Genomic DNA, 14414 nt, shown 5'->3' on the forward strand with positions numbered 1-14414 from the left:
AAAGTTTAAAAAAATGTATTTTCTCTGTTTTATGGCTAACTTTTTATCAATCAACTTTCTCAATGTTTTATTAAAAGCAATGTAAAAGAGAATTAATGGAATTCACAATATGGTGGGTGGCGCGGTTGGATAAGATGTTAGAGTAAAATGTGATGCAGGGCAGGCAGGGAATAAGAGACCATCTTGCTGGGGAGACCTAGCAAGAGAGCTAAGCAGGCAGTGCAGGAATCTCCTGTGACCATTCCCCTGCAAAACGGCTACACCGCTTTGGATACTGTTGAGGGGAATGAACTCTCAGGGGAAAGCAGCAACAACCAAATTCATTGTACTATGCTTGGTTCTGCTGAAGAGGGGAGAAGCAAAAAGTCTGGGAATGCAATAGTTATAGGGGATTCCATTGTAAGGGCTTTTCTGTGGCCGCAAACAAGTCTCCAGGATGATGTGTTGTCTCCCTGGTGCTAGGGTCAAGGATGTCTCTGAGCGGTTACAGGAAATTCTGGAGGGGGAGGGTGAACAGCCAGTGGTAATGGTACACATTGGCACAAACAACATAGGTTTAAAAAAAAGGGATGAGGTCCTGAAAGCAGAATATAGGGAGTTAGGAAGAAAGTTAAGAAGTCGGATTCAAAGGTAGTCTCAGGGTCACTATCAATGCCACATGCTAGTCAGAGTAGAAATAGCAGAATATGTCAGATGAATACATGGCTGGAGAGATGGTGTGAAGGGGAAGGTTTCAGATTCGGGGGGGGGGGGGGGGATGGTGGGGTTAGTACGTGCTAGAGCAATTGGGGAGGGTTTAAACTAATATGGCAGGGGGTTGGGAACCAATGTAAGGCTTCAGAGCAGGGGGAATCAAGAACAAAAGAAAAAGACAGCAAGGAGAATAAGAAAAGTGATAGGCAGAGAAACCAAGGGCCAGTATCAGATGACAACACTGTAAAAAATAGTAGGGACCGGTCAAGCAATGTTAAAAGGACTAGCCTTATAGGTTTGTACCTGAATGCTTGGAGCATTTGAAATAAAATGGATAAATTAGATGCGCAGTATCTAAGGAGTATAATATAGTTGGGATTATGGAGACATGGCTCCAAGGTGACCAAGGATGGGAACTAAACATTGAGGGCGATTCAGTTTTTTGGAAGGACAGACAGAAAGGTGGTGGAGTTGTATTGTTGATTAAAGAAAATACTGGTACAATATTGAGGAAAAGTATTACCACAGATGATGTGGAATCTGAATTGGCTGAGTTGAGAAACACCATGGCGCAAAACATATTTGTTAGGGTAGTATATAGACCGCCAAACTTCAGTGATAATGTTGAGAGTAGTATTAAACAGGAAATCAGCGATGCATGTGTCAAAGAACATCTGTGATTATGGGTGACTTTAATCTGCACATAGATTGGGTGAGTCAAATTAGTCACAGTACAATAGAGGAGGAATTTCTGGAATGTGTCTGGGATGGTTTACTGGACCAATACGTGGAAGCAACAAGGAAATAGGCCATCTTTGTTGTGCAATGAGAAAGGATTAGTTGTCAATCTAGAAATCATAGAAATCATAGAATTTACAGTGCAGGAGGCCATTCAGCCCATCGAGTCTACATCGGCCCCTAAAAGAGCACCCTACCTAAGCCCACACTCCACCCCATCCCCGTAACCCAGCAGCCCTACCTAACATTTGGACACTACAGGGCAATTTAGCATGACCAATCCACCTAACCTGCACATCTTTGGATTGTGGGAGGAAACCGGAGTACCTGGAGGAATCGCACACAGACACAAGGAGAACGAATAGTGGCCCAAGCCGGGAATCAAATCCGGGTCCCTGCCGCTGTGAAGGAATAGTACTAACCACTGTGCTACCGTGCTGCCCACAACCTAATTGTGAGAGAATCCTTGGGGCTGAGTGACCATGATAGAATTCTTTATCATGATGGATAGTGAAGTAGTTGATTCTATTCTAGGGTCTTGAATCTCACTAAAGGTAACCACGAGTTGGCTATGATGGACTGGGAAACATTATTGAAAGGAAGGACAGTGGACAGGCAATGGCGTGCATTTAAGGAAGAAATGGATGAACTCTAAAAGTTGCTTATTCCTATTTGGCGCAAGGGTAGAAAGGGAACTGCGCCCAAACCATGGCTTACAAGGGAAATTAGAGACAGTATTAGATTCAAAGAAGAGGCAATTAAATTAACAAGAAAAGCAACAGACCTGAGGATTGGGAACAGATACAAATTCAGCAAAGGCAGATCAAGGGTTTGATTAAGAAGGGGAAAATACAATATGAACGTAGAGGGAAACATAAAAACTGACTGTAAAAGTTTCTATAGGTATGTAAAGAGAAAAGGATTGATAAAAATGAATGTAGGAACCTTATGGTCAGACATGGGGGAATTCATAATGGGGAACAAAAATGGCTGAGGAACTAAATTTGTACTTTGCTTTTGTCTTCACAAAGGAAGACCTGAATAATGTGGTGGAGGTTCTGAGAAACACAGGTTTTAGTGAGGGGGTTGAAGGAAATTAGTATTAGTAGAGAAATGGTTTTAGGGAAATTAACAGGATTGAAGGCAGATAAATCCCCAGGGCCTGATAATCTGCATCCCACAGCACTTACAGAAGTGGCCCTTGAAATAGTAGATTCATGACTTCCGGTTGCGGCTATGCGGAGCTAAGCCGCACGATTCGGCAGCTCCCGCTATCACGGACTTTCGGGCTCTTTAGAGGAGTCCCAACAGGATTTTTTTTGAAGACGACCCGTGGGGAAGGGAAGAGCGAGGTCCCCCTTCATCTTTTATGGACCGGACCAGAAGTGAAATGGCCAAAAAAGCGGCATTGGAGCAGCGGGAGAAGCGAGGGAAGAAAAGCAAAATGGCGGCGGCCGGGGACAAAGCGGAGTGCGGGCCGGAGCTGCAGGAGTTCATCAAGCGCTGCTTCGAGGAGCTGCGGAAGGAGATGCTGGCGCCTATGCTGTCGGCGATTGAAGGACTAGGGATGACCCAGAAGGCCCACGAGGTAAAGATCCAGGAGGTGCAGAAAAGAGTCAGCGAGAATGAGGACGAGATCTTGGGCCTGGCGGTGAGAGTGGAGGAGCACGAGGCGCTGCACAAGAGGTGGGCGGGAAGATTCGAAGACCTGGAGAACAGGTCGAGGAGAAAGAACCTGCGGATCCTGGGTCTCCCTGAAGGAGCGGAGGGGGCCGATGCCGGGGCATATGCGAGCACGATGCTTGAGGCGATGATGGGCGCGGAGGCCCCTTCGAGGCCGCTAAAGCTGGATGGGGCACACCGGGTGCTGGCCTAGGAGGCCCAAGGCAAACGAGCCGCCAAGGGCGATGGTGGTGAGGTTTCACCGTTTCACGGACAGAGAGAGGGTCTTGAAATGTGCCAAGAAGGAGCGGAGCAGCAGGTGGGACAATGCGGAGATCCGAATATACCCGGACTGGAGCACGGAGGTTGCAAAGAGGAGAGCGGGTTTCAACCGGGCCAAGGCGGTGTTGCACCGGAAAGGAGTGAGATTCGGAATGCTGCAGCCAGCGCGACTGTGGGTCACATACAAGGATCAGCACCATTATTTCGAAACGCCTGAAGAGACGTGGACCTTTATTCAAACCGAAAAGTTGGACTCAAACTGAGGGTTTGTGAGGGTGGGGGGGATGTTTGATGGTTATTATATATAGGGGGTCAATCACGCGCAGGAAATGTTACATGGGCTGGGGGAGAGAGACAAGGCTGCGCCAGAGGGGGCGGGGTAGGCTTAGGAAAGCGCAGGGTTTTTCCCGCGCTAGGGAAGAAAGGCGGGAGGGGGACTGGAGGAACGCACACTGATTGGAAGATTCCCACACGGGGAGGTCAATGGGATGGCGGGGGAAGCCGGGGTCAGCAGGTGTCAGCTGACTTACGGGAGTGATATGGGGGGAGCAAAAAAGCTAGACATGGGTCTAGCGGGGGGGGGGGGGGGGGGGGGGCGAGGGGGGGAAAAAAGGGTTGCTGCTGCATTGGCCGAAGGGGAATGGGACACAGAAGAGGGGGTCGGGGCGGGGGTCTCCCGGCTGGAGGACTGGAGGGTGAGGGCGGTGCGGACACGGGACTGGCCTAGAAAAGGAAATGGCTAGTCGGCGGGGGGGGGGGGGGGGGGGGGGGGGGGGGGGCGGGGGGGGGGGGGGGGCGGGGGGGGGGGGGGTAGCCCCTCCAATCCGGCTGATAACGTGGAACGTGAGGGGCCTGAATGGGCCGGCGAAGAGGGCCCGAGTGTTCGCGCACTTAAAGGGACTGAAGGCAGACGTGGTCATGCTCCAAGAGACGCATTTGAAGGTGGCGGACCAGGTCAGGTTAAGAAAGGGATGGGTAGGACAGGTATTCCATTCGGGGCTGGACGCGAAGAATAGAGGGGTGGCAATATTGGTGGGAAAGCGGGTGTCATTTGAGGCCAAGACTATTGTAGCGGACAATGGAGGGCGATATGTAATGGTGAGCGGTAGGCTGCAGGGGACGTGGGTGGTGTTGGTAAATGTATACACCCCGAACTGGGATGATGCCGGATTCATGAAGGGCATGTTGGTGCAGATTCTGGACCTGGAGGTAGGAGGCCTGATAATGGGTGGGGATTTCAATACGGTGTTGGACCCAGCACTGGACCGCTCCAGATCGAGGACTGGAAAGAGGCCGGCGGCGGCCAATGTGCTTAGGGATCAGATGGGGGAGTGGACCCGTGGAGGTTTGCCAGGCCGCAGGTCAGGGAATTTTCTTTTTTCTCCCACGTGCACAAAGCCTACTCCCGGATAGATTTTTTTGTTCTGGGCAGGGCGCTGATCCCACACTGGGTGGAACTGGAGTTGGGAGAGGAGAGGGACCAACGCCCGCTGTGGCGGTTGGATGTGGGACAGCTGGCAGATGAGGTGGTGTGTGGGAAGGTGAGGGGGTGCATCGAAAGGTACTTAGAGGCCAACGACAACGGGGAGGTGCGGGTGGGGGTGGTATGGGAGGCGCTGAAGGCGGTGATCAGGGGAGAGCTAATCTCCATTAGGGCTCACAGGGAGAAGATAGAGGGCATGGAAAGGGAGAGGTTAGTGGGGGAGATTTTAAGAGTGGACAGGAGATACGCAGAGGCCCCTGAGGAGGGATTACTTGGAAAAAGACAACGCCTCAAGACTGAGTTTGATCTGTTGACCACAGGGAAGGCAGGGGCACAGTGGAGGAAGGCGCAGGGGGCGACCTACGAGTATGGGGAGAAGGCGAGTCGGATGCTGGCACACCAGCTCCGTAAGAGGATGGCAGTGAGGGAAATAGGGGGAGTCAAGGATGGAAGGGGAGCCACGGTGCGGAGTGCGACGAAAATAATCGAGGCATTCAAGGCCTTCTATGAGGAGCTGTACAGATCCCAGCCCCCAGCGGGGGAAGAGAGGATGAGACGATTCCTAGACCAATTGAGATTCCCGAGGGTGGAGGAGCAAGAGGTGGCTGGTTTGGGGGCACCAATTGGGTTGGAGGAGCTGAGCAAGGGTTTGGGAGTATGCAGGCAGGGAAGGCCCCGGGACCGGATGGGTTCCCGGTGGAGTTCTACAGGAAGTACGTAGACCTGTTGGCCCCGATACTAGTGAGGACCTTTAATGAGGCAAGGGAGGAAGGGACCCTGCCCCCGACAATGTCGGAGGCGACGATTTCTTTGATCCTAAAGCGGGACAAGGACCCACTGCAATGTGGATCGTACAGGCCGATCTCGCTCCTCAACATGGATGCTAAGTTGCTGGCAAAAGTGCTGGCTACGAGGATCGAGGACTGTGTCCCGAGGGTGATCCACGAGGACCAGACGGGATTTGTAAACGGCAGGCAACTAAACACCAATGTGCGGCGGCTCTTAAACGTGATAATGATGCCATCGGTGGAGGGAGAGGCGGAGATAGTGGCAGCTATGGACGCGGAGAAGGCTTTTGACCGAGTAGAGTGGGAGTACCTCTGGGAAGTGCTGCGTAGGTTTGGGTTCGGGGGAGGGTTTATTAGTTGGGTTAAGCTCCTTTACAGAGCCCCGGTGGCGAATGTGGTGACGAATCGGCGGAGGTCGGAGTACCTTCGGCTGTACCGTGGGACGAGGCAGGGGTGCCCCCTGTTCCCCCTGTTGTTTGCATTGGCAATTGAGGCCTTGGCCATGTCATTGAGGGAGTCTAGGAAATGGAGGGGGGTGGTCCGAGGGGGAGCAGAGCATCGGTTGTCGCTTTATGCGGATGACCTGTTGCTGTATGTGGCGGATCCAGTGGAGGGGATGGTGGAGGTCATGCAGACTCTAAGGGAGTTTGGGGATTTTTCGGGCTATAAGCTCAATGTAGGGAAGAGTGAGCTCTTTGTAGTACAGTCAGGAGACCAAGAAAGGGGGATAGGCGATCTACTGCTGAGGAGGGCGGAGGGGAGCTTTCGGTACCTGGGGATCCAGATAGCCAGGAGTTGGGGGGCCCTACATAAACTGAATCTGAAGAGGTTGGTGGAGCAGATGGAGGAGGACTTCAAAAGATGGGACATGCTCCCGCTCTCACTAGCGGGTAGAGTGCAGTCGGTCAAAATGGTGGTCCTTCTGAGGTTTCTTTTTGTGTTTCAGTGCCTTCCCATCGTGATCACCAAGGCCTTTTTTAAAAGAGTAGGCAGGAGTATTATGGGGTTTCTGTGGGCGAATAGGACCCCAAGGGTAAGGAGAGGGTTTCTGGAACGCAGTAGGGACCGAGGAGGGTTGGCGCAGCCGAACCTGGGGAGCTACTACTGGGCAGCAAATGTGGCGATGATCCGTAAGTGGATGATGGAGGGAGAGGGGGCAGCATGGAAGAGGGTGGAGATGGCGTCCTGTAAAGGAACGAGCCTGGGGGCGCTGGTGACGGCACCGCTGCCGCTCTCGCCGTCAAAGTATACCACGAGCCCGGTGGCGGCGGCAACGCTAAAGATCTGGGGCCAGTGGAGACGGCACAGGGGTGCAATGGGAGCCTCGGTGTGGTCCCCGATCAGGGGTAACCACCGGTTTGTCCCGGGGAGGATGGACGGGGGGCTCCAGAGCTGGCATCGGGCGAGGATTAGAAGAATGGGGGACCTGTTCATCGATGGGACGTTTGCGAGCCCAGGGGCACTAGAGGAGAAGTTTGAGATACCCCCGGGAAATGCTTTTAGATACATGCAGGTGAGGGTGTTTGTGAAGCGGCAGGTGAGGGAATTCCCGTTGCTCCCGGCACATGAAATTCAAGACAGGGTGATCTCGGGTGTATGGGTTGGGGAGGGCAAGGTGTCGGCAATATACCAGAGGATGAAAGAAGAGGGGGAAGCATTGGTAGAGGAGCTGAAGGGTAAATGGGAGGAGGAGCTGGGGGAGGAGATTGAGGAGGGGTTATGGGCTGATGCCCTAGGTAGGGTTAATTCCTCATCCTCGTGTGCCAGGCTCAGCCTGATACAATTTAAGGTGGTCCACAGAGCGCACTTGATGGGGGCGAGGTTGAGTAGGTTCTTTGGGGTAGAGGACAGATGTGGAAGGTGCTCAGGGAGTCCGGCGAACCATGTCCATGTGTTTTGGTCATGCCCCGCACTGGAGGGGTTCTGGAGAGGAGTGGCGGGAACAATATCTCAGGTGGTGAAAGTCCGGGTCAAGCCAAGCTGGGGGCTAGCAATATTTGGAGTAGTGGACGAGCCGGGAGTGCAGGAGGCGAAAGAGGCCGGAGGGGGGTGGGGTGGGGGGGGGGGGGTGTCCTGTGAAGGGGGGGGGGGGGGAGGGGGGGGGAGGGAGGGAGGGGGGGGGGGGGGTTTGCCTCGGGGGTGTTTGAGCAAGAGAACACATGAAAGATTTGGGAAACTGGCACGTACGGGAGAGAGCCAGTGTACAAAGCTATGTAACATATCGTTGTACCATGTATATATCTTGCTGTGTACGATTTCTTTCTATTTTGTTATGGGGGGGGGGGGGTTTATTGTTTGTAAGGGTGAAAAATTGTGTTAAAAAACTTTAATAAATATATTATTTAAAAAAAAAGAAATAGTAGATTCATTACTCTGGAATGGTTCCTACTGATTGGAGGGTAGCTAATATAACCCCACAAATCCAAAAGGGAGGTAGAGAGGAAACGGAATTATAGATCAGTGAGCCTAACGTCAGTAGCAGGGAAGTTGCTAGAGTACATTATCAAGGATTTCGTAGCACAGCATTTGGAAAGCAGTAGTATAATCAGACAAAGTCCGCATGGATTTATGAAGGGAAAATCATGCTTGACAAATCTACTAGAATTATTTGAAGATGTAACTAGTATAGTTGAACCAGGGAGTCTTTCTCGGGGTACAAATTAAATCTAGACAAGAGTGAATATTTTGTGGTATCTCGGCCGGGGGTGGGGGCAGGGGTGGGGGTGGGGGGGGGGGGGCTTCTATTCCGTAGGGCAGGAACTCACTTTAGATACCTGGGGGTGCAGGTTGCTCGAGATTGGGGGGGCTCCATAGGTACAACATTTCTAGTTTAGTGGGGTAGATGAAAGCTGATCTGGCAAGGTGGGACGGTCTCCTTCTGTCACTGGCAGGTCGGGTACAGGCGGTTAAAATGAATGTGTTGGTGCGATTCCTGTTTATTTTCCAATGCCTACTGATATTCCTGCCAAAGGCTTTTTTTAGAGAGATTGAAGGGATGATTACCTCATTCATATGGTGAGGGAAGGTGGCCAGAATTAGAAAGGTGTTACTACAGAGAGGAAGGCAGGCAGGGGGTTTGGGTCTTCCGAACCTGATGTATTATTACTGGGCGGCGACTGTGGAGAAGGTACGGAGCTGGGTCAGAAGGGTTGACTCCCAATGGGTCAGAATGGAGGAGAGTTTGTGTACGGGGTCGGGATTGAAGGCACGAGCAGCAGCGCCGCTCCCGACAGCCCTGGGAAGATACTCAGGGAGTCCGGTAGTAATAGCTTCGTTGAGAATTTGGAGGCAGTTTCGCCAACACTTCGGGTTGGGGGCAGGGTCAAGGGAAATGCTGATTCGGGGGAACCATAGATTTGGGCCAGGGAAGTGTCTTGGAAATTTTCAGAGATGGGAGGAGAACGGAATTAGGACACTAAAAGATCTGTTTCTTGGGAGTCGGTTTGCAGGATTGAAGGAGCTGGGAGCTCCCTGGGCTGGAACAGGGAGAAATATTTAGATACATGCTGGTTCAAGACTTTGCCAGAAAGGAGATACAGAGCTTCCCAGTAGAGCCGGCTTCCACATTGCTGGAGGAGGTGCTGACGACAGGGGGGCTGGAGAAGGGGGTTGTATCGACAGTTTATGAGGCTATTTTGGAAAAGGAGAAGGCACCACTGGAAGGGATCAAGGCAAAGTGGGATGAAGAGTTGGGAGAAGGTATGGAGGAAGGATTCTGGTGTGAGGTGCTCCGGAGGGTGAACGCCTCCACCTCGTCTGCGAGGTTGGGGCTGATACAGCTGAAGATGGTATATAGAGCGCACCTTACAAGGGCGAGGATGAGCCAGCTCTTTGAGGGGGTAGAAGATGTGTATGAACGTTGCGGGGTGGGGCGGGGGGGGGCCTGCAAACCACGTTCATATGTTTTGGTCCTGTCCAAAGCTGGAGCATTACTGGAAGGAGGTTTTTAGGGTAATCTCTAAAGTGGTGCACGTGAAACTGGACCCGGGCCCTCGGGAGGCCATATTCGGGGTGTCGGACCAGCCGGGGTTGGAAACGGGCGCGGAGGCAGAAGAAGCCTTCGCCTCGTTGATCGGCCGAAGGCGGATCCTGTTAGGGTGGAGATCAACCTCATCACCCTGTGCCCTGGCATGGCGGGGGGACCTGCTGGAATTCCTGACTCTTGAGAAGGTCAAATTTGAACTGAGGGGAAGGATGGAGGGGTTCTACAGTTCATGGGCGTTATTCATTTCACTTTCGAGAATTGGAATACATTGAACATTAGGGGCGGGGGGGGGGGGGGGGGGGGAGGGTTGGGGGGAGAGGGACTGTAATGTGTTAATGGTGACTATGGGTGATTCCTGATTCCTTTTTGTCATTTGTTTATGTTAACATGCAGACTAATGTTTGGGGTTTGGTGGGAGGATGGGATCATTGTTATTGATATGGGGATTGACATTATATTCGTTACTGATCGTTGTTTATTGTTGGGTGTAAATTTGGGAGAAAATATGAAAAAGGAGGAGAATAAAAATATTTTTAGATAAAGAAAAAAAAGTTGACCGGGAGATCCAGTGGATGTGGTTTATTCAGACTTTCAGAAGGCTTTCGACAAGGTCTTACATAGTAGATTACTTTGTAAAGGTAAAAGCATGTGATTGTGGGCAGTGTCTTGAGATGGGTAGTAAGCTGGTTAGCAGACAAGAAGCAAAAATGTGTTGCCAGGCTCAGCCTGATACAATTCAAGGTCATTCATCGGGCTCACATGACAGTGGCCCGGTTGAGCAGATTCTTTGGGGTGGAAGACAGGTGTGCACAAGTTCTGGACATGTCTGAAGCTCAGGGGACTTTGGCAGGGGTTTGCAGATGTCACGTCCATGGTGTTAAAAACAAGGGTGGCACTGAGACCAGAGGTGGCGATTTTCGGGGTGTCAGAAGACCCGGGAATCCAGGAGGAGAAAGAGGCAGACGTTCTAGCCTTTGCTTCCCTGGTAGCCCGGAGACGGATACTCATAGCTTGGAGGGACTCAAAGCCCCCGAAGTCGGCTTTTGCACTATGTTTATAGTTTCATGTGCATTGTTTATTTCGTTGTTGTTTTTAAAAAAAAATAATTTTTATTAGAGGTTTTCATAAAATATCAATAACAAAATGAAAAAAGGAACCCAACAGGTTAAGTACAAAACACAATCTAGAAAAGCAACCCCCCATACCTCACCCTGTACATAAATAATAAATTAACATTAACACCCCGACTCAACACAACAGATATATACACCCCCTCAGACCCTTCAGTGTAAATAACAAAAACAATAATAAAGTAAACCCCCCCCCCCCCCCCACCCCGAGCTGCTGCTGCCATTGACCAATGTCTATCGTTCTGCCAGGAAGTCTAAGAACGGTTGCCACTGCCTAAAGAACCCTTGTACCGACCCTCTCAAGGCGAATTTCACCCTCTCCAATTTAATAAACCCCGCCATATCACTGATCCAGAATTCCACGCTTGGGGGCCTCGCATCTTTCCACTGAAGGAGAATCCGTCGCCGGGCTACCAGGGACGCAAAGGCCAGAATTCCGGCCTCTTTCGCCTCCTGCACTCCCGGCTCCTCTGCCACCCCAAATATTGCGAGCCCCAGCCCGGTTTGACCCTGGATCCTATACCACCCTCGACACCGTCCTCGCTACGCCCTTCCAAAATTCCTCCAGCGCTGGGCATACCCAGAACATATGGGTGTGATTTGCTGGGCTCCCTGAGCCCCTAACACACCTGTCCTCACCCCCAAAAAACCGGCTCATCCTTGTCCCGGTCATGTGTGCCCTGTGCAGCACCTTAAACTGTATGAGGCTGAGCCTCGCGCACAATGAGGAAGAGTTCACCCTCCCTAGGGCATCTGCCCACGTCCCTTCCTCAATCTCCTCTCCCAACTCCTTATTTCGTTGTTGTTACAATACCAAAAATACCTGAATAAAATGTTTATTAAAATTTTTTTAAAAAGAAGCAAAAATGTGGAATAAATGGGTCTTTTTCTGATTGGCAGGCAGTGACCAGTTGGGTACCTCTGGGATCTGTGCTTGGACCCCAACTGTTCACATTATATATTAATGATTTGGATGAAGGAATCCAAATTTTCAGATGATACAAAGCTGGATGGGAGGGTGAGCTGTGATGAGGATGCAGAGATGCTTCAGTGGCATTTGGACAGGCTGTGTGAGTGAGCACATGCATGGCAGATGCAGTATAACATGGGTAAATGTGAGGTTATCCACTTTGGGAGCAAAAATAGGAAGGCAGATTATTATTTGAATGGGTGTAAATTGAGAGAGGTGGATACTCAGCGAGAACTTGGTGTCCTCATGCATCAGTCACTGAAAGTAAGCGTGCAGGTACAGCAGGCAGTAAAGAAGGCAAATGGTATGTTGGCCTTCATCGCGAGAGGATTTGAGTATAGGAATAGAGATGTTTTATTGCAATTGTATAAGGTATTGGTGAGGCCACTCCTGCAGTATTGTGTGCAATCCTGGTGTCCTTATCTGAGGAAGGATGTTCTTGCTATGGAGGGAGTGCAGCGAAGTTTTACCAGGCTGAATCCGGGGATGGCAAGACTGTCATATGAGTAGAGACTAAATTGGTTAGGATTATATTCATTAGAGTTTCGATAAGTCTCATAGAAACGTATTAAATTCTAACAGGATTAGACAGGATAGATTCAGAAAGAATGTTCCTGATGGTTGGGGAGTCCAGAACTAGGGGTTACAGTTTGAGGATAAGGGGTAAATCTTTTAGGACTGAGCTGAGGAGAAATTTCTTCACCCAGAGAGTGGCGAATCTGTGGAATTCACTACCACAAAAAGTAGTTGAGGTGAAAACATTGTGTAATTTCAAGAAGGAATTAGATATAGCTCTAGGGGCGAAAGGGATCAAGGGATATGGGGGAAGGTGGGATCGGAGTATTGAACTTGATGATCGGCCATGTTCATTATGAATTACGGAGCAGGCTCAAAGGGCTGAATGGCCTCCGCATGCTTCTATTTTTTAATGTATGTTTCTATGATTCCATTTTCCTCGCTCTGCTCAACTAACTCAGCAAAGGGAAGAATTTGATTCTAGGACTGTACTGGTTTGTGGGGCACTTTACGACTTAAGCAAAGCATTTATCTAATCAGTCAAGAGGATTCCTCCTCCCCCCCTCCATTCCTGAAAGAGTCTTGTTTTGGGCTCTACTTACTTTGTCATTAGTTTACATATCAAACATTATGCAATGATAATTACACAGTTCATTTCATAAATTGCTTGTGCTATAAAGGGTGGAGAGAACAACAACATAGAAGAGGCTACGATCATGAGCCTTTTTGCCAGCGATTATGAAACCAGTAGTTCCCTTGCTATTCCCATCAAAGTAATGGAGCTGACTAATATTCCTGGAGAATTAAGGATGATAGTTGGAGTCCCTCCACCGAAACCTTCAGCTAAGATCCGCAAAACCACTGACTTGGTAAGTCGGCATTTACAATTTACTAAAAATTTGCTTCTTAAAAAGTGCTGAGAACTTTTATCACTATTTAATGTTTAAAGGGGAATGAAACATGGGCAGAATACTTCGGGAGAAAAGGTTCTCAAGTTTCTCCTTATATCCCACTGTTTCTGTGGGGGATTCCACTGATCTTTGGCCTAAGTTATGGCAGGCGATTGGGAGAACTTGCAAAAATTCCCGATGTTTGTTTAATCACCCAAGATCTGCCTGCAAATAAATGGTTGTTTTATTTTAATTAAAATTTCTATTATCTATCCTGGAGCTGCCATTTAAAGGCACCAATGGAAACCATGTGCATTCTGAATCAATTTATTTCATTTTGATAGAAGATGCAATTTGGGCAAACTTAAGAATCAGTTCAATCTAAGAAAACATAGATTCCACACACTTTTTCTGGTAGAATGTTTCTCCTTTTCAAGTATGGTGATTGTTGAGCATATCAATTCCTCTGCATTTGGTGTGCATCTCACACTTTCTGCCTCAGGATTATGGGGCGGGATTCCCCGTTTTGGTAACCCTTAACCTGGAAGTGGTACCAACAAGAAGAAAGTTAAGAAAGAAGTGTGTAGCCAGCAGAAACAAAAGAGAGCTACAAGTAGAGGAGTTGGAAGGTTGTGGTAATCACCACTGTTGTCGATATTAGGAGATGTGTGGTAAGGCCCTGTTCTACAGGTACGGGGGAGTCCCTGCCTGCTGGCTCCTCCCAGTAGGCGGAGTATAAATATGTGTGCTCCCCATACAGCAGCCATTTCGCCAGCTGCTGTAGGAAGCCACACATCTTAGTGTAATAAAACTTCAGTTGTATTCAACTCTCGTCTTTGTGCAATTGATCGTGCATCAAAGGTAAAGGCAATTAGCACACAGATGCAGACACAACGAGAAAGCAGACAAAGACAGAAAGAGTAACACAGAAAATCAGTTTTAGAGTTGCCCAATCTAAGAAAACACAATGCCAGATTTTGCACTCTTAACTGATAGAATGTTTCTCCTTTTTGAATATGGTGATTGTGAAACATATCGACTCCTCTGCATTTGGTGTGCACCTCATGCTCATCAGAACTGAAACGTTAAGCCATCAAATCCTGAAATTCAATTGATCAATATTTATAGAGAAAGATTCATTTTTGGCTGTAGACCCTTCCCAAAAATTCTTTGCCCTTCTGAGATGGCACCAGATTAAATATGACCCATAACTTCCTGGTTCCCAACATTGCATTAGGGGCATACCTCAATGATGTGCTGGCGAATCCCTCTGGGAT

General features: G+C 49.5%; 1 protein-coding gene across 2 annotated transcripts in view; it reads left to right on the forward strand.

Moving 5' to 3' along the window:
* Positions 1-14414, forward strand: part of LOC140408720 (protein FAM47E) — a 72781-nt gene that overhangs the window by 29843 nt on the left and 28524 nt on the right. For both annotated transcript variants that reach the window (XM_072496321.1, XM_072496320.1), the window contains exon 5: positions 12928-13116. In XM_072496321.1, the coding sequence (XP_072352422.1) occupies positions 12928-13116 (189 nt within the window). The remainder of the gene's footprint in view (positions 1-12927; positions 13117-14414) is intronic.

Source organism: Scyliorhinus torazame, chromosome 3 (genome assembly GCF_047496885.1).
Source record: "Scyliorhinus torazame isolate Kashiwa2021f chromosome 3, sScyTor2.1, whole genome shotgun sequence".
In the NCBI taxonomy this organism is placed as follows: domain Eukaryota; kingdom Metazoa; phylum Chordata; class Chondrichthyes; order Carcharhiniformes; family Scyliorhinidae; genus Scyliorhinus; species Scyliorhinus torazame.